Genomic DNA, 20,344 nt, shown 5'->3' with positions numbered 1-20,344 from the left:
CTCAAGGAAATCAATTCGCAGCAAGTAGCTTATCACTCACCAGGAGCCATATCAATTTCATTGACACCCTTGCTCAGTGTAATCTTTCACAACGCTGTCAAGTTCGCAATCACAATAATCGGTTTTTGGACTTGACTTTCTCGAATTGTGAACTTGCTATTCATGCCTGTGAAGACCCATTAGTCCCTGAGGATATTTGTATTGACCTTGTGCACAGCTCAGTTTGTGATTTAGATACAAAAAGGAGAGAAAAATACTTTTATAAAAGAGGTAACTTTGATGAAATCAACAATACATTAAATTCAATCAATTGGCATGAATACCTAAAAAATAAGCCTTTGGAAGATGCCATTAAATACTTTTACGATAAACTATATGATCTGCGAAATTCTCACATACCGCATAAAATTACCACCCCAAATTATTATCCCCCCTGGTATAGTCCGGCTCTTAGAAAGGTATTAAAAGAAAAATATAAGTACCACCGTAAATATAAGTTCTATGGCAACCATAGTGATTACCTCTCTTTTTCACATCTTAGAAGAAGAACCAAATCCCTTGAGCGCTCATGTTATGAACAATATATTCAAAGTACTGAGAATGCACTTACTAGTAACCCAAAAGTTGTTTGGTCTTTTATCAAAAATAATTCGAGAACCTCATCAACTTTTCCCCCTCCATGAGCTATGATGGAGAGATAGCTAGTTCTGGTGACAAAATTTGTGACCTTTTCGCTTCATACTTCCAAGCAAATTTTTTTAACTCTAGTTCCTCCGATGGTAATATTAATACTGAAGCACTGCCAAATCATAGTTTATTTTGGTGGAATTGAAGTGAAGCCCAAAAATTTACTGACACATCTAAAATCAGTTAATTTGAATAAGGGCGCGGGGCCTGATGACATACCTCCCCTGTTTATTGTCAAGTGTGCCTCGAGCTTAGTTACTCCCTTGTTAATATTATATTCGCGGTCCCTAAATGAAGGTTATGTACCAAATATCTGGAAGTCAGCATTTATCACTCCGGTGCATAAAGCTGGCGACAAGTCTTGTATAAAAAACTATAGACCAATATCTAAGTTGTGTATTTTTGCAAAACTGTTTGAACGTATCGTTTATAACGCGATTTACCCATCGCTTAGACATTGGTTTTCTTGGAGCAACATGGGTTTTTAAAGTCTCGGGCCACAACTTCTAATTTAATTCTTGCTTATGATTAAATCAGCTCCAACATCGATTCTGGTGGTCAAGTAGATGTAGTATTCACTGATTTTTCTATGGCCTTTGATCGTATTGATCACTCTATTCTTCTTCAAAAGTTACTTCTTGCGGGAATCCACGGAAACTTATACCGATGGTTCACTTCGTACATTAGCAATAGGTCTCAAGCTGTTGCTATCAATGGATACATGTCAAGGTGGACATTGGTGCCCTCTGGAGTACCGCAATTTTCCCTTCTGGGACCTTTGTTATTCGCAATATTGCTTAATGATGTCAACACGTGTTTCCGCTATTCTAAGTTTCTATTATATGCGGATGACAAAAAAATAATGAATTTGTCAGTTCACCTCCTTACTGCCATCTTTTACAAGAAGATTTGGATAGGTTCAGTGAATATTGCATTAGGAATAAACTAGATCTCAATGTATCAAAATGTTATGCGGTAACATTCAGCCGTAAGTCAAATTTAATTAATTATATTTATAACCTTAGAAACAAGGAAATAATAATCAAAAATTCTATGAAGGACCTCGGAATTATAGTGGATTCTAAATTAATATTTGATGATCATGTTAATTACATTGTAAATAAAGCCTCTAAAGCACTTGGGTTTGTTATCAGATCAAGTACTAATTTTAAATCTATTAAGGCCATCAAAATTTTATACTGTTCATATGTACGAAGCATCCTGGAATATGGTTCCGAGGTTTGGAATCCTTCTTATGACATATATAAAAATAGAATTGAAATAATCCAGAAACGCTTTCTAAGGTTTCTTCAGTTTAAGTGCCACCTTAACCTTCCTAACTATGAGGAAAGGTGTAAAAGATTTCACTTCCTTCCCTTATGCTATCGCAGAGACATTTCAGATCTGGTTTGTTTATGTAAGATTATCAACAATGCCATTGATGCCCCTGATTTATTATCAAAATTTAATTTCAATGTTTAAAACGTTTTACCGTCGTAATGCATTTGTGTGTAGAGCTACTGCAAGTTTTAATAGGTTTTATTCAGGTAGAAATATTGAAGACATCTTTAAAATAAAAACGCCCGAGATTTGTAGGCTTTTATCAAATGAGTATTTTAAAACTGAAAAATGAAAATTGTTACATTTATGGTACTGAGTAGTTACAATGAGTAATTAGTACGTTTTGTGAGTGATCTTTGTATATAGATTTAGCTATATTATTTGTTGTTAATGACTATTGAGTGATGTTGCTTATTTTGCTTATTCTCATTTTCGAATTACAACTGTTGCATGTTACATAATATTAATGCTTATTTTTTCTTTTTTCGTTACTTATATGTGAAAACTTTATAAATGGTTTTATGTTTCTATAATAACTGTACTCTTAGTGAAATTTTTGAAAAGCTGTAAGTTTTCTGAAAAAAAAAAAAGCAAAGTCTTCACAAAAATTACGGAAACGTGCATGGCAACTGGCAACATGTACTCAAAACTGATAATAGGTACTTCATTAATCGATTGCTTCGTCGCGTAGAGCCTCTCTCGCTTACTAACATCACCAAAGTCACCTACGACAATGTGATCGGAGGAGTGTGTACTATAGTATTCGTACCTTTAGCGTTGGGGTGTCGCTCGGCGTCGCGGAAGGCGCGCACGGTGCGTCCGCGGCGGTCCTGGGTCAGCTTGTCCGGCCGCACGAAGATGCCGTGCCGCGCGCGACACTCGAAGTACCGCTCGCCGCCCACGCACCCGTCATTCTTACCTGGAATGTTAAACCTGACATGTAAAAAAATAGATTTTACACATTTAAACAAAGTCTACGGAAACACTACGTTTTACTACAATTTTGCGGTAAAAGATATTATGTAATTTAGGTAAGCGTCTAGATATTTCCTTCCAACTGAACTAACACTAAGGATCCTTTTCTAAAGCGTTTGTCAGCCATATGTTGGTCAACATAGAAACCCACACAGTTATAATTATTTTGAGACAAAAAAAATCAGAAAGATTTTTGTTGTTCCTGTCAGTAAAAGATTTTTGAATTCCGCCTAACGTTGACTATTTACACGCGTAGATACTACGCACCGGTGGGTGCGTCCAACTCGACGCCGACCCACAGTCCGGGCGCGAAGTGCGTGGGGCCGACGTACGCGACCACGCCCGTACTGCTGCTCAGCCGCAGCTGCACGCTCTCGCCCACCACCAGCCACTCCGGCGGCGGCCGTCCCGCACCGCTCCCACCGCCGCCACCACCGCTGCCCTCGCTCGCCTCCTCTGTAATACATGATATAATATACACAATTCACTTAATGTTTTGTTTACAGTTTAATTTTTACGATTCGTAAAATGAGTCACAATCTTGATGTTTTGCGTTTTGCATTTTTAGCTTTTATTATGTAGCATGTATATTATATTGTGACTGACCGTCCGCGATGCGCTCGGTGGAGGAGGCGGGCGTGTCCCGCAGATGGGCGGGGTGCTGATCGTGCGCGCGACGCCCGCACGGATAAGACGCGCGCGCCGCTGACCGAGCGCTCGCGCCCGCTCGCCGCCTCACCACCTGAAATACATAGAATCTAATAAATATCTTTGTTCTACAATTACTACTTTAATCAAGCGATAAATCATTAAATCATGGAAGATATTATGTAGCTTTTACATTGATTGTATCTATCCAGGAATTTAAAAATATATTTATGTATTTTGATAAAGTCGTTTTTTCATGCTCCTTGCTACATCTCCTTTATGACACGAAAAATGTAACACGATATTGTAGCAAAGATTAATTCATTTAACTTTAGCCCAGCCTGAGTCAGTCTGCATAAAGGGAAATCTTCCACTACAAAACCGTTACCTTCCCGGCGGGCAGGGACGTATTGACGACGGGGTCGGGGCCGGGCGAGTCGCTCTCGCCGACGGAGGACGCTTCTCGGCTGCGGGCGTCCACACTCGACTGCTCCGAACTCACTGACTCTATCTCAGCCTCGCCTGTACTTACACAAATTCACACGTTTGACACTCGTAACTAGCCAATTAATAAGGCCATGATTTAATTTAATATTTTATGTTGAATAATCTGTTCAGTCGATATTTTTTTCATTTTTTTTTTATGAAATAATGGGGCAAACGAGCAAACGGGTCACCTGATGGAAAGCAACTTCCGTCGCCCATGGACACACGCAACATCAGAAGAGCTGCAGGTGCGTTGCCGGCCTTTTAAGTGGGAATAAGATTACAGAGTAGGGGAAGTAAGGAAGGGAATAGGGTAGGGTAGGGAATTGGGTTCCGTTAAACTCACTCACTCGACGAAACACAGCTTAGTACATCAGCATTTTGCCAAAATATAATTCCAAGTGCAGTTGAAGTTAAAAATACATTTTGCCTAAACAAAATTGCAAATGCATTACGTATATTTGCTTTTTATAATTATCATCTGATATGGTAGCTATAAAATGTATGTGTTATTATCCTTTCAGTTTATAAGATTTAATCAGATTAATCACGGTATATATATTTTATAAAAATGTAGTATAATTTACCGAACGACGTGTCGTGTTGATCGCCGTTGAGCACCGGCTCGGTCTTGTCCGCCGGCTGGCCGGGCAGCGCGTGCGCCTCCACCGGCAGCGAGCCCAGGGGCTCGACCATCTGACTCCGCCCCTGCTCCTCGGCCCGCCCCTGGGCCTCACAGTCCCGCAGGAAGGGGTTGATCCGCCGCCCGCCGGGTGTTATCGGCGTCTTGACCTTGTCGTAGGCGGCATCCTCGAGCTCGAATTTGGACTCGACGATCTCGTTCTTGAGCTCCGATATGTCGTGTCGCAGCTCGGTGATCTCGCTGCGCAGACCGGCGACGGAGTGCCGCGTGCGACTGAGCTGCGTGTAGTCCACGCTCCTGTCGAGGTCAGGCGTGTCGTCCACCGACATGCTCCGGATGGACAGCGTATCGTCGTTCGTCAAATTCGTAGATGACACCGCTTGTGAGCCTGAAATATTTTTTATAAAAAATAGACCCGTTAACTGGACATCTTTACTATTTTTTACAGACAATAATTTATATTCAAAACCCACCGTAGCCGCTGGAGGAGATGGAGGGCGAGGTCTTGTGCGGCGCGCATGCCAGCTCGTGCAGCGAGTCCAGCGTTCGCGACGTCGGGAGGAACGCTCGGTTGCTGCCGCGCGACCTCGACCGCTGAAATAGGAATAAAAATTAAATATAACATCATCTAAATACCAATCGGTGTCAATTGATCTAGTCGATTGACTCGTAGTAGACTAGGACGAGTCGGCGCATGAGTACCGAAAACTATTCCACCTCAATTTTTTTGTGCGATCCTCTTCAAATTGCCCTCCTGATGATATAAATGCATGTTGCCAGGGCGCAACCCGGTGCCATATTATTAAACAAACATTGTTTAAACAATTGCAAGGAATTGTTATTTTTCAACCGAACAAATTTTTTTTATATTCTTTATTGAAATACCAATAAAAAAGGTCCTATGACTTTTTACAATAAAGTTAATATTTTTAAAGATATGAATTTTTAAAGGTTCGAAAAACCTCAAATTTGGGTACTTTCGACCGATGAAAAATATATTTAAAAAAATAATAATGTCAAAGTAATATATTTTTTTTAAATTCTATATACAATAGTTAATAATATTGTTAATAGAGATTTTAAAAAATTTCATTGTTTCTTGTATGGGAGCCCCCCATATAAACAATGAAATTTTTTGAAATCTCTATTAACAATATTATTAACTATTGTACTTATATAGAATTTTAAAAAATATATTACTTTGTCATTATTATTTTTTTAAATATAATTTTCATCGGTCGAAAGTACCCAAATTTGAGGGTTTTTCGAACCTTTAAAAATATTAACTTTATCGTAAAAAGTCATAGGACCTTTTTATTGGTATTTCAATAAAGAATATAAAAAAAATGTCCGGTTGAAAAATAACAATTCCTAGCAATTGTTTAAACAATGTTTGTTTAAACAATTAGGCACCGGTTGCGCCCTGGCAACATGCATTTATATCATCAGGAGGGCAATTTGAAGAGGATCGCATAAAAAAATTGAGGTGGAATAGTTTTCGGTACTCATGCGCCGACTCGTGCTAGTCTATCGAGGCTTACGTGTGTTTTGGGCGTGTCGTCGGCGGCGGCGGAGTCTGGGGCGGAGTCGGACAGCGAGTCGTCGTCGGTGCGACGCGGCGGCTCCTCGTGCAGCGTCGTCATGCGCAGGCCCAGCTTGCCACTCGCGGGGGACGCTACAACGGACGCTATCATTACGCACTGCACTATTTTATATACACAACGAGTCGCATAAGATCCTTGGAGTAATGTATACAAAACTGCGATACAATTACAAAAATAACGTTACCCAGCTGGGTAGTTAACTCTTTGAACATTCTCGCACAACGCTTTGAACCTCGACATAACGGCGATAAAGGTAGTTGCCGTTTAACGTGCGAGTGGTGTAATATTACGGTAGCTATTATGTTAATCGCATCTTCGCGGCAGCAGACAGCCACACACGCAAACAGTATGGTTGTGTGACATCATTGTTACAATGTAATGTTTCACAGTTTTGTGTATAAGATCAAACTGCCAGTGTTCTTTTCACGTGAATGCTACTCGAGTAAGAAACGAAAATATTGTACAGATCTATAAAAAAATAAAAATACAACAAGCTCCTTAGAATAATATTTTTTGTAGTAAAACGCAAGACATAAATGCAACAAATCTTATCATAATAGTGTATAATGTTTTGATGAGAGTATAAAAAATAGCACGTGACAACACAAAGTCATATTTCATGAAAAGTATTCTTCTACCATGTAATTTAATTTGAATGATATTTACAAAGTACTAAATACCTAAATAAAATAATATTATTATATCCGTATTCGACTCACAAAGTTCGCATCTGACACTTTAAACCATTGCCTAATTTTACAATTAACCATGGAAATTTTTACTTATTCAGTAAAATCGAATACAGATTTTTAACAGTAAAGAACAAGCTTGATGTGTAGTAAAAATTGCAGTAAACAACCTGAAAAAGGTTATTAAGAGACATGAGAATAATTGAGAACCTATGCACAAAACAAAATAAACGCTATAGTAGACCAGAATATAAAAATGAAGATGACTATTTAAAGTATACACAAGACGATGTAGCCCCTACAAGCGAATACCTCCTAAGGAGATTAAAACGACTGAACAAAAAATTGCAATAATATAAAATAGATCCCATAACGAAAAAATATAACGATGGAAAATAAAAGAGAAAAAAAAATAGAAAAGTGGGTCTCGTAAATTATGATACTACTACAAGATATACTTGCGCCAGCCTGGATTGTTGCTATTCGCTAGTCGTTTGTGAATATATTATCATGTCTTCACTTTCAAAACCATAACTAGAGGGAGATAACAATATGGTATTTAATATAGTCTATGGAAACTTTTACAGACTGCTACAAGTAGAACTCAGCCGTATTTTTGACGTTTTCGACGTCATCATAAAGATTTAGACCCAAGACTAAAAAAAGAAAAAAAAATCAACGATCGAGCAAGCGCTAGCGACACTAGGTGTGGACGTACACTTGTTGGGCGTCTGCAGGCGCAGCGAGTTCAGGTTCAGGTTGAGGTTTAGGAACGTCGGCCGCGCTGCAAACAAACACTCCGTCAGTACACCGGCACACGCTGCAGCGCGTCCACAGCTATCTCACCCCTGACAGGACTCTGTGCCGACGACATAGGGATCACACTCGTACGAACTACGAGGTAAGATAACTGTGAACGGGCCGTGCAGCCCGCTTGAACATTCCACTCTCACATTGCATCAGCACTCCGATGGCAAATCTCTCGGATGACAAATCTGTCATGCTCCTAACTTATTACACTTTAACAACATAAAAAAATGTTAGATAATGATTATAATTCTCTATTTTTAAGAAACAAGGATTTGGTTGCTTTAAGAGTGCCCATCAAATCATTATTTTTAAAAGAAACAAATTAATTATATGTATGAAAGAGAGACAAAATTTTCTGTCGAAATGAATGAGCATGAAGTTGCAGGATTATTCGTTATAGTTTGATTTTATTGTTTTTAACAATCTTACCAGTTTAAATCAATAATATGATAGGTTAAGCTATCGTACCATGCTTCGATTACTGGATCTAGGCTACTTCAGTGTAATTTATACCTACTTACATCTACTTGTGGTCATGCACCGTACCTACCACACACGCCTACATCTCGAATATCATGTATTCAAAATAAGTATGCTAGTGACAGATCGACCATTTTTGCAATGCTCTGCAACTTCATGAGTATGTATGAATTAGCGTGAAGTTGAAGAACAATGCAACAAAATGGCCGGCCTGAGAGTATTCTTATTTTGAAACAATGATATTAATTATAACTAATACTACTATTGCTATCTACTCACATAATATTTTTATTTTGTTCAAGATCTCAAAAATACATGTTAACAATACAATCATCAGTACTTTACAGTGTAGGTACTACATATCTAAAATAACTTACATTCTAGTCATATGAATAAATTATTAAAAGCATTTTTTGTTACATCCTCTAATTTTTGACTACGCCAAGGTGATAATATCTGATTCGAGGTATCAGATCTAATAATAATATACAGCACATAATATATCAACTTTATGATGCTTAGTAGTCTTTAATATATGTTTTGTGCTAAGAGCATAAATGACAAGTACGTCGTCGTAATATACACTTCCAGAGGTTACCAATCTGTCGCGAAACATTCTCGCTATGATATTCAGTTCAATAATACCTGTATAGAATTCAGAAATAAATAAACATGCTCGATTCATGCAAATAAAATGTATATTATGCAAACAAACAGTGAGAACACAACGACAGAAGCGCGCGAAGCGGAGGTGAGGGGCCTCGCCGTTCCCAACCGCGACGTCAGCGTCGGCCAGTACCGATGTCCTGACCCGCCCCTCGCATCGACTCGGAAAACCCATTCGATTCTAATTCGTAAGTTCCTCGAACGGAAACACGCCTAAAACGACGATTTCCGGGTGAAATGTTATCGAATCGGAATCGAAAAGCGTTCGAGACGATCGCGAGGGGCTCCGCAGATGTAGCCAATTAAATGATCACAAGACAATGTCAATACCGACAACAGCTATCCAATACACATTCTAGATTTTGCCATACAATTTTCATTCCGATTGTTACCATCCGTTTACCTGATAGGAACGAGCCTGAGGTTTGCGAGGGTTCGAGATATAGAAAAATAAACATCGTTAGTACAAGCCGGGGTACACGTGTCGATAGATAGACTCTCGGTAAAGAATAGAAGAAGAGGACAGAGACGGTGGTAGCAGTAGCGTTGCCACAAAGCGACAGAAATAAAATGTGAAGGGGTGTGGTAAATAAACATGTCGATATCTAGATGCTGATTGTATGTCTGGAGGATGAGGCCGAACTTTAGATGTTGTTTTAATATATCGTGTATAATATGGCACTTTACAAATTATATATCTAGCTGGAATATATCTAACGTGTGATGAAGTAATTAATGTATACTATGAAAGGTAATAGAGTGAGATTATTCTTCTCTTAATACTATTTTTGATATATTATTATAATACTACGCCACTATGGTTTATCTAAAATTTGAAAACTCTATTTTAATTCCAACTCTTCTATCGGTAAGAAATGTAGTAAACTAGTTACAATTTTGCTGATGCCAGGAGTACCATTAAACTCCACCCAAAAATGAATTTAAATTTTGCGCATTTTTGCGGTCGAGCGAACACGCGCCGAGCGTGCAGTACGCACGTATGTACGCACTCCGTTCTCACCCTGTGTTTGACTTTATCTATGTCTACTGTATATATTTTCGTGCGTATATTTTTACTTAACTACTACTTTGTGCACTATACACTTTCGTTTAATCTATACAACAAAGCTAATAGTTTGCTCTGAATACAGATAAACAAATGTGCAATATTAACTGTATACTCGTAATCATAGATAAATAGAATAATACAAATATTATATGACATGATTTATTAGGTATAATATCTAAGAAGTGTTAGTATGAAAAAGTATAGAAATATTAGAATTGAAATAAAAACTGTATTTACATCATAGTGCAGTAGAATATAATAGTCATTCGGTTATGTTATTTCAGGTTTAACTTAAAATATTAGTTTATTGTGAAAGAGTAAGGGAAAATAGTGTAGCTCATAATCCGTATTATTATAGTAAACGTTCTAAAAAATTTTAAGGAGATGGATACAAATCGGGGACTTATAAATACACACAATATAAAATACTTTATCGGACATAATTACACATAACCAACTATATTATAAAGATTTCTTCGAACTGAACCTGGTCAATAAACAATAGATACAGCTAGCGACCCATAAACGTTCTTGATGTTTTCCGAGAATCCTCGTTTTCTATCGACGTAATGGATGCAATACTTGCAGTTCGAAGGGACCTTGCCATATAAAATATATAGAAATAAGATCGCGTAGTGACGTCACGCGTACGTACCGAGCGCGAAGGGCTTGGCGGGCACGTCGTGGTCCACGTGCGGCGCGGACAGGCGCGGGCGGCGCGGCAGCTCCTCGGCCAGGTCCGCCACACTGCCCGACCGCGCGCCGCCCAGACCCGACAGAGACTCCAGCGACGAGTCCAGCCGCATTATCTGCGCATACAGTACACTTAGAACGAAGTACAGTGTTAAATAAAATACATGATGCTATACTAGGTTTCATGTTATGTAAAAAAATAGACTAAAATATTATGAATGAACCAAATCTCTTGTAATATCACTATTAAACTATAATCGGACAATCGTTATTTATTTTTACTGGAATTAATTTAGATTTCTAAAGTTCTCTTTCCGATGACTAAGTACATTTAATTTGTAAGCATGCTGATTCCAACCCATATCTTTAATTTACCAGTGCTTTCGTCAATTAGAGCATTGACGTGCGTATTCAGCACTTGAAATGTGCTCACCCTTCAGTGCTATGAAGGAAAAGTATACTGTAAAGATTATTATTTAATATATTTTTAAGACAGATTGTGCATTTCAAATACTCGGTTGATGAGTGCTCCCAATCCAAAGATAAAAATACCCTTTTATTTACGTCTCTTTTAAATTTCTCAGCACACAACTTTTTATTAAGTCTCCTGGTATACTTTACATTAAACACTTGACCGTTATTTGAAGCATAATAATTGAGATAGGCACTTCCGTTTCCGCAGATTTTACCTCCTTTTCTTTCCTGAATGTTGGTAGCTCTATCAACCTTGGCGCCATCATCGAGCAGGTAGAGGGAGAATTCTCGCTCGACTATGATCATTGAGTCGAAATTACACCAGGCAGAAATAAAAAGTTATGCTTCAAGTAAGGTAAGTATTTAATAAGCGTTTCATTTCAGGGTAAAACGCTGCTATTAAACACTTGACCGTTATTTGAAGCATAATAATTGAGACGTGTTTGTTATCGCCTGGTGATGATGTCCATTTCATTCCCGCTCGACTATGATCATTGGCGTTTTGTTTTCCGCACCGCACAGTCGTGCTCAGAAGTCATTACGTATTATACCTCCTTATTATATAACTCCTAGTTATATAATTTAAGTAAAAAGTGAAATAATTTCGGTGTTGTCAAATGGCTTGAAATTCCGGTGACTAGACTTACTAAAGTCAAAAATTCTTTTAAAGGTCAATGTATACGCCTTTATAATAAGATCCCAGAAATCGTTCAAAATCTCTCAATTAATAGATTTAAAAAAGTTGTTAAAGAACGTTTGTGTACCAAAGAGTACTATAAAGTTACTGATTTCATGAATGATAGTTCACCATGGGAATAAGGTCGCCCCCTGCAGAGCTGTTTCTATATAATATTATGAATAATAATTGTACACTCGTTGTATTTTATTTAGTCACACTGTTATTTTATAATATATTTTTTGTAATTTTTCATCTTTTTAGAAAAAGATGGCCCCGTGCGAGTTTCTTACGCCGGTTCTTCTCGCCGGGTTAGTTCCCGAACCGGTGGTAGGCATCTGTGTAGCCCCGACGTTCAGAGAATATTTGAAAAAAAATATTCTGAATAAAAAAAATTGAGTTTGAGTTTGAGTTTGTGTTTTTACCGTTTTTCAAGTGTTTTGGTAATTCACGTAAGTTATATTTTTATACATTTTTTCGTAAGAAAAGATGAACATCTCATATTAATAACGATTTTATCGTTCGTATCAATACTTTAATAACGATTATAAATTTAAATACTACATTTAAATTTTTAAATATTAATTTTCTAGATAAGTTCTTGTGTTTGTGTTCTTTCCTAGGTTAAGGTAGCTATTAATAATGAATAACGAATGTAAATTTGTTAATGATTCGGTAGTGACACCAGCTAACGTTAGATTTGAAACTACCCACTAATGTGGTTATTAAAAAAAAAAAGGCTTTGTTCTCGTGCCAGGTCATCTAGTAGTAGTAGTTCCACAAGCGATTCGAGCTCGTCATCGACTTCTACTTCACACAGCAAACGTAAATCGAGGCGCCACCGCCACAAAAAAGGAGCAAATACAGACAGCGCTATGACCACCCTTTAGCTAAATTAACTCAAGAGGTTAATGAACTTAACAAAAAGGTTAATTATTTTTACGAAAACCGATCTATTTTTCAGGGTCATGCAGTTGCATCGACGATGTCAGTCGGCAATTGTATAGCAAATCAAATAAAAATGAAACGACCGTTAGCAATTCTTTATAACCGAATCTTGTTTTTGAAATTGAAACAAAACTTAAAGAAACGTCCGTTACGAAAACTTCTCTTTTGGGGGTTTTGGCTATATTAAATAAATATTAATAAATATTCAACATACTAACGAATGGTCAGAAGTTCGTTATTCTGAAGTTCAATAATCTTATAATCATATACTAGTTTTTGTTGATTAAGAGGTCAATGATGAGCTTAAATATTTATATAAAAAAAAAAAACAATCTCACGTGCACAAATCATACGCGGCATTATTATATTGCGTACTAATGCAGCGCGGAGCATTGAAATCTGCTCTTAAGAAATTGTTACAATGGTCACACGCTTCAAGCTTGATCCCTGAAGGTTAAATGAAACCGTTAAGGATTTGTATCACAACGTCAGAGTAACTTCAATTAATTTGTGGTCTGAGCTGGGCTTTGAGATAGAGCTGAGGTTTTCAAATGAGACGCAATGCAATTATCAATTTCGTTCACGACCCAGTTCTTGAAATCATTTATCTAAGGAATTGGGCCTCCGGTAAACTCACTCACTCAGCGAAACACAGCGCAAGCGCTGTTTCACGCCGGTTTTCTGTGAGAACGTGGTATTTCTCCGGTCGAGCCGGCCCATTCGTGCCGAAGCATGGCTCTCCCACGTATAAAATATCCGCGCAGGGTATGTCTCATGGATGCTGTGCTCACCGGTCTGCGCAAGGCTATTCTTACAATCGTCCCCCGCAGGGACAAACAATTAATTTTGAACCACGGTCGATGCCTAGCAATGCACGAAGTTCTTTTCACTCGAAAGCTTAGCCTACCCCCGCAGGGGCAGACTTAAGTGTTATATACCCGCGCAGGGTATGTCTCATGGATGTTGTGCTAGCTCGCACATTTCCCATGATCACCAGCCTGCGCAAGGCTGTTCTTACAATCGTCCCCCACAGGGACAAAGAAATAATTTTGAACCACGGTCAATGCCTGGCAATGCACGAAGTTCCTTTCACTCGATAGGAGCTCGATTGGACAACTGAGGGAACTTCCACGGCAAAAGTACCCGTGAACATGCCGCTTCTCTTTCGGATCTCGGGAATGCCAAAAAATGTAAGTACTGACAATCAAAAATTCAGAGCGGGTCAAACTTTGAAGTTTTACCGCCGTTTCTCGTTGGCAACGCCTAGATGCTCCAGGTTATTATTATAAAGATTCTAAAAGGGTACCGTATACCATTCATGGAGAAACCACCTCGGTTCATTCCAAAATTAAACCAAAATAATTTTTCTACCACAAGAGTCGGAGGATATGTAAGTATCTCCAAATTCGACAAATGATATTCCAGGGTGCATTAGGAGTTGCCAGCCCCTTGCCAAGTTTTATTTCGACTATGTTTCTGGTCCCTAGGGTCGACGGGTCCTGCCGTCCTATTTTCAATCTTTCCACTCTATTCGATTATGTTTTGACTCAGCCATTCGGGCTCATAAATGTTCAACTAATGACAGTTTTGTTTTGCAAGCTTATTTTACCTGGCAGTCGCTCCATCGCACTGACGGCTCCGACGTCTGTATACAAGGGAAAGTTGCTGCAAATTACTTGCTTATTATCCGGTCACCTGCTTCCCTGACCAATTGGGTTAAACAAACCCTCAGAGAGCAAGTTCTGCGTATCATCGTTTATTAGGACGATTATCTTATTGCTTACAAAATAATTCTACAGAAGCATATCCAGATTTTGCTTCAAAGACGAGAGAAAATGTCTAAAATTCATCAAAAGATTTTACCAGTCCTGAGTCCTGACAAAGAGTCTGGTAGATCTAAAGACCTTGCAGTGCATCCTCGGTCTCCTGAACTTCGCCAGTTTCATAGTACTGAAGGCTACATTACCGAGCTCTCTTGTCTCTTCTCATAGACTTGGATAAGTCCGCATTTCCGGATCGCTGCTCTCTACCGAGACAAGCGACGATCTTCGGTGGTGGTTGCAAAGTCATCATCTATCAACTTCCATTCATTGGAGCCCACCATCGCACTGCTTGGCAACAGATGCGTCGGTCCTAGCTTATGGTGCTCAACTCGACCACCTTTCCTTTCCTCGACGACCATCTGTTAACTTCTTGCACGGCGAAGATCAAAAAAATGCGGCTTACTTGTGTGACCGATCTATTTGCTTCCGCCGAAGCTCATGTAGTGACTAATTATGTAACTCTCGACTTGACCGATCCAGCAAGTTTATATCACGATGCCTTTTCTCATGAGTACCCCCTAGCCATTTACGCTTTGCTGACGATATTGCCATATTTGCTGAAGACAGTAAACAACTAGAAAACATGATAAAAGACCTAGAAAGGGAGAGCAAGAAAGTGGGCTTGTCATTAAATGCTTCTAAAACAAAAATTTTAACTAACAGTAGACAACAACCTATAAGAGTGAACGATCAAGATATAGAATATGTGAAAGAGTATATTTATCTAGGACAGTCAATTTCCTTTAAAGACCAGACAGAGAAAGAAACTGATAGACGAATAGCAATTGCTTGGAAAAAATTCTGGAGTTTAAAAGAAATCATGAAAAATAGAGAGGTGAGCATAGATGTTAAAAGTAAACTATTTAATATTGTCATTCTACCGTGCTTAACTTACGGCTGTCAAACTTGGTCCTTACGGAGGAAAGATGAAGACAAGATAGCAATCCATCAACGCAAAATGGAAAGGAGCATGCTGGGCATAAAGATAATAGATAAAATCAGAAATGAAACTATAAGGAGCAAGACTAAGGTCGCAGATGTTTTACAGAAAATTAGAATGCTTAAATGGAATTGGGCAGGACATGTAATCAGAATGGACAATGGAAAATGGACTAATAAAATAACAGAATGGCAACCGAGGGAAGGACAGAGAAAAAGAGGGAGACCAAGAAAAAGATGGGAGGATATATTCAAGGAAAAATGTGGATTAAATTGGAGAAGGAAAGCGAGAGACAGAGATACCTGGAGAAGACTGGGGGAGGCCTACGCCAAAGAGGCGACTTCCACATCTTAGGTTTAAGGAATTACTAATAAGATATTGCTAAACTAATATTACTATTATTATTAAAATTATAATTGAAAAATCTTTAATATTAACAAGTTAAATGTTTAAAACAATTGTTGTGATACCAATAATAATGATTTAAGAAAATATATATTAATGTGTAATTCTAATAAAATTATTAATGTAGCAACATTCTAATATAATTATAATAATTAAAAATGTAGCAATATTCCTGTATGGTGGTAGAATAAAGGCTATTTTTATTTTTTTATTTTATTTTATTTACCCCCTAGCCTAGGTGTTTAATTAATACCCAAAGTTCTGGCTCACCTAAATCAGGCTCAAAGAATTTATCTCCTAGTGATTCCACGCTGGGAACGAGTATTTTGGCGGGCAGATCTCAAGTCGAGTGCAATAGCAGCACCGTATACGATTCGCGATCTGGAGAAATGCACAATCGACATTTCAACTTCCAAAGATCAGGAAATGACCCTGGGAGTATAGAAATGTGGTCGTAAAATTGTAAAATTTCTGAGGCTGAGATGATAACCATATAAAATTATTGTTATTATCATGGCGACCTTCTACTCTCAAAACTTATAAAGTTGCCTGGTATAGATGGTTATCCTGGTGTAAGTTTCACAGATGTGATGCTATGATGCTCAGAAGACGACGGCCACAGTCCTTGCAAAATTCTTAGCTTATCTATTTTTAATAGATTAAGCTCTCTTATAACACTTTTTTCTTACATAAGTAGATAATATCTTCCATGTCTGATACAGAGATTTCTGGCCATTTAAGTTCTTACGGTTTGGTAAAACATGTTAAAATCTTTTGCATTGAAAAAGCTTGTACAACATAAATAAAAAACTTATTGAAGTCTTATACTGTTGACGCCAGTTGACGCAAGTAATTTATTTGTATTTTCTAGACATACAGATGCTTGCTTTTGTTTTCGTCGGGCAGACGTGTACATGATCTTACACTCTTTAAGAATACAGTGGTTAAAATTCTTTAATGTGATTAATTTATTTAGTCATAACTAAAACGAACAGTTCTGATTCTAGGCAATCTAGCTGGATGATTTTAAGCAATCCGAGTAATAAGCAACCTTGCTGTTCACTGGCTTAAATGCTGTAATCACTTTTTTCATCGCAGGCGTAGCGATTAGCGAAGCTAAATGTGCAATTTATTTACGAGTTTGCGAGGAAAACCATCTGTCGCCTTTAGCTGGCGGTATATCATAACTAACTTGTCTGAGACAACTGCACCACCAGGTAACGTCCGCTCAGCTATGGCTGAAAGTTGGATAGACAATGTATCCATTCATGAAATACTTTTGGGGCCGTTATTGAAAATCGGTACAAAAAACTAGTACTTTCATCTAATTCTAACGATTTAAGGAATTATTTTGTTCCTTTAGTTGATTTCATTATGTCCATATCAAAGCTTTAACAAGTTGTATTTTTGATTTGTCAATCAGTTTTTGGTGTAATAATTGTGTAAAAAAGTGTTTGAACATTGGATTTTCTATTCCATCACTCTTATATCACGTATATATTCATTTATAAAGTTTTTGAAGTATTCCCACAAGGAATTACTATTTTTATTTTATATTGTTACTAGATGTCCCGCGCGGCTTCGCCCGCGTAAATTAGAAATTTTACAGAATCCGTAGGTACATTTTCCCATAAAAAATATTTCCCCCGTTTTTCCCACATTTTCCTGAGTTTCTTCTGTCGTATTAGTCTTAGAGTAATAATATAATATAACCTTCTCGATAAATGATGAGTCTTACTCGATAAATGATCTATCTAACACTGAGATAAGTTTTTAAATCGGACCTGTAGTTTCTGAGATTGACGCGTTCAAGCAAACATACTCTTCAGGTTTATAATATTAGGTAGACATAGATTTTTTTAATTATCGCTTGACAAACTCGAGTCTCGATCTAAAAGACTATGAAATGGTATAATATGGTAGTGATGATGATGATGATGATGAAGAATGTAATTTGCATAGTAGCATATGCTTTCTGTTCTTAAAACAACGCCGAAACTCCCAAACTTGTATCTATAAAGAATCAGGAATTCTCTCAGCACCTTCCGAACCACGGTATACCAGGTATATCTCGGTGCAAAATCTTACTTGTTGGTAGCATATGCTTAGAATACTTCTCACGAAACCGAAGTCACCATATGTTTCCCTATGAGTTTTGAGGAGTTCCCTCGATTACTTATGGATCCTTCATCAGATCACCACTTTTCTGAATATAATACCAAATTGGGATGATATCCTATATACCAAAAGAAAAATTTTGAAAATCGGTTAACAAACGGCGGAGTAATCGTTGAATATAAGAAAACGAACATAACACCTCCCCCATTTTGAAAGTCGGTTAAAATTGTAGCCTATGTGTTATTTATTTAATATTTTAATCAGCACATGAATTGAATAACAAAATTTTTTTCAAATTAATCGTAGCACCATCTGTCAGGACAAACTAAAATTGAAATAGAATAATATTGAATGCGATGATAGCGCCGTCCGCCGGATCTAATGTAAAACATTCCAAAATCAACAACTCCTTATAAATAAGAAATTAATTGAAAAAACATTTTCCAGTAGACCAAACTGTAAATCTAAACCATTCTCGAATCTCCACGAACACACACAAAAAATTTCATCAAAATTGGTCCAGTCGTTTAGGAGGAGTTCAGTCACATACACACGTACACAAGAAATATATATATTAAGATATTTTCTTTTCACATTGGCGTCTTACTTTTATTTTGTCACATTGGCGTACATCATCACCAGGCGATAACAAACACGTCTCAATTATTATGCTTCAAATAACGGTCAAGTGTTTAATAGCAGCGTTTTACCCTGAAATGAAACGCTTATTAAATACTTACCTTATTTGAAGCATAACTTTTTATATCTGCCTGGTGTAATTTCGACTCAATGATCATAGTCGAGCGGGAATTCTCCCTCTACCTGCTCGATGATGGCGCCAAGGTTGACAGAGCTACCAACATTCAGGAAAGAAAAGGAGGTAAAATCTGCGGAAACGGAAGTGCCTATCTTTAATTATTATGCTTCAAATAAGGTAAGTATTTAATAAGCGTTTCATTTCAGGGTAAAACGCTGCTATTTTGTTTGATGTATTCTGCAACTAAATCCGCAAAGACAAAGCCGACACTATGACAATTAAAAGCTCGTATAACATCTACTAAAGTAGCACATCGACTAAATTATTTTAAACAAAAACGTAAATGACAATATGTATAAATAATACGATACAACTATACTGTAATGGCTTGGCGACAGATGCGTCTTATTCGTTTCTATTGAAGTTTTTTAAAACTCACATTTTGTATTACTTTTGACTTTAAAAGCATATTTTGTAAAACACTATTTCAAAACACTTTTTATAGAGCGAACAGGTGTCACTGGCCATAACAGTATAATATAAGTTCACGGTAGCACGTAACGAAACCAAAATCTCTGAATTTCTCTAGAACTAACATGACAATGTTTTGCGCTATGTACAGTGGTCGTTAGACTCATAATATTGCGTCAGGTTTTTCCTTTAGCTACATGGTGCTTCAACATGCCAATTTAAGCGCCATCTAGTGTTATAGAACAACTTTTCATTCCGAAATCTCAATATATTTGGGGCCCTTTCACAATGAGTTTAAGATATCTCTTTCACAAGTTTTGTTTCTGAACCTGATATAGATACAAAACTGGTGACAAAGCTCTCCGAAACTTATCTGTCGATTGTGAAACCGGCCCTTAATCTACGAAAGCGCAAGAAAAACCCGACACCGCAGCGTACCACTTGTCGACCTTAGTGCAATGGCGATAAGGTCGCAAGTGCACCGACAGGTACATGGACAGATGACAGGCAGTAGGTGTATCGGGGCCATGCTGACTCACGTTCGTCCCGGACTTGGCGGCGGACTCGAGCGCCGCGGACAGCTGCCGTGCCAACACACACATTATACACTTGCCTCTTTTTACATCATTACATTTGTTGAGTACTAAAAGCCTTTTATGACACGATACTCTAGGAGTGGTTTTATAGTGTAGTGCTAACTTTACGTACATTTTAGTCGCGCGGGCGTGGTATGTGTAAACCTCTTTTACCTACAAACCTTGGTATTCGGCAAAGGATTTGACTGTCCTCCAATGTAGAATCAATTAGAGCAAATAAACATTTTTCAATATTTCTTAAGTGTCTTTTAAATAATGCGCAGTGTTTAAAATATCCCACAGAAATTTTGTTTGTAGTGTTTTGAGAACCGCCTTTATTTAATCTTTGTTTTCTTCAAATCGCAT

At 37.8% G+C, this 20,344-nt stretch overlaps 1 protein-coding gene across 7 annotated transcripts in view; it reads right to left on the bottom strand.

Annotated features, from left to right (window-relative positions):
* LOC121730772 (kinesin-like protein KIF13B) overlaps positions 1 to 20,344 on the bottom strand; it is a 104,810-nt gene that overhangs the window by 3,507 nt on the left and 80,959 nt on the right. For 3 of the 7 annotated variants that reach the window (XM_042119960.1, XM_042119962.1, XM_042119963.1), the window contains 10 exons: positions 19,943 to 19,984; positions 10,754 to 10,907; positions 7,792 to 7,857; positions 6,322 to 6,455; positions 5,254 to 5,374; positions 4,725 to 5,168; positions 4,040 to 4,173; positions 3,610 to 3,745; positions 3,271 to 3,459; positions 2,798 to 2,947 (listed from right to left, as the gene is read on the bottom strand). In XM_042119960.1, the coding sequence (XP_041975894.1) occupies positions 2,798 to 2,947; positions 3,271 to 3,459; positions 3,610 to 3,745; positions 4,040 to 4,173; positions 4,725 to 5,168; positions 5,254 to 5,374; positions 6,322 to 6,455; positions 7,792 to 7,857; positions 10,754 to 10,907; positions 19,943 to 19,984 (1,570 nt within the window). The remainder of the gene's footprint in view (positions 1 to 2,797; positions 2,948 to 3,270; positions 3,460 to 3,609; positions 3,746 to 4,039; positions 4,174 to 4,724; positions 5,169 to 5,253; positions 5,375 to 6,321; positions 6,456 to 7,791; positions 7,858 to 10,753; positions 10,908 to 19,942; positions 19,985 to 20,344) is intronic. The other 4 variants (XM_042119961.1, XM_042119964.1, XM_042119966.1 and 1 more) reach the window with 2 other exon arrangements.

Source organism: Aricia agestis, chromosome 9 (assembly GCF_905147365.1).
Source record: "Aricia agestis chromosome 9, ilAriAges1.1, whole genome shotgun sequence".
NCBI classification, from domain to species: domain Eukaryota; kingdom Metazoa; phylum Arthropoda; class Insecta; order Lepidoptera; family Lycaenidae; genus Aricia; species Aricia agestis.
The sequence above is the reverse complement of the archived record's forward strand: the minus strand, read 5'-3'. Positions and strand labels throughout refer to the sequence as shown.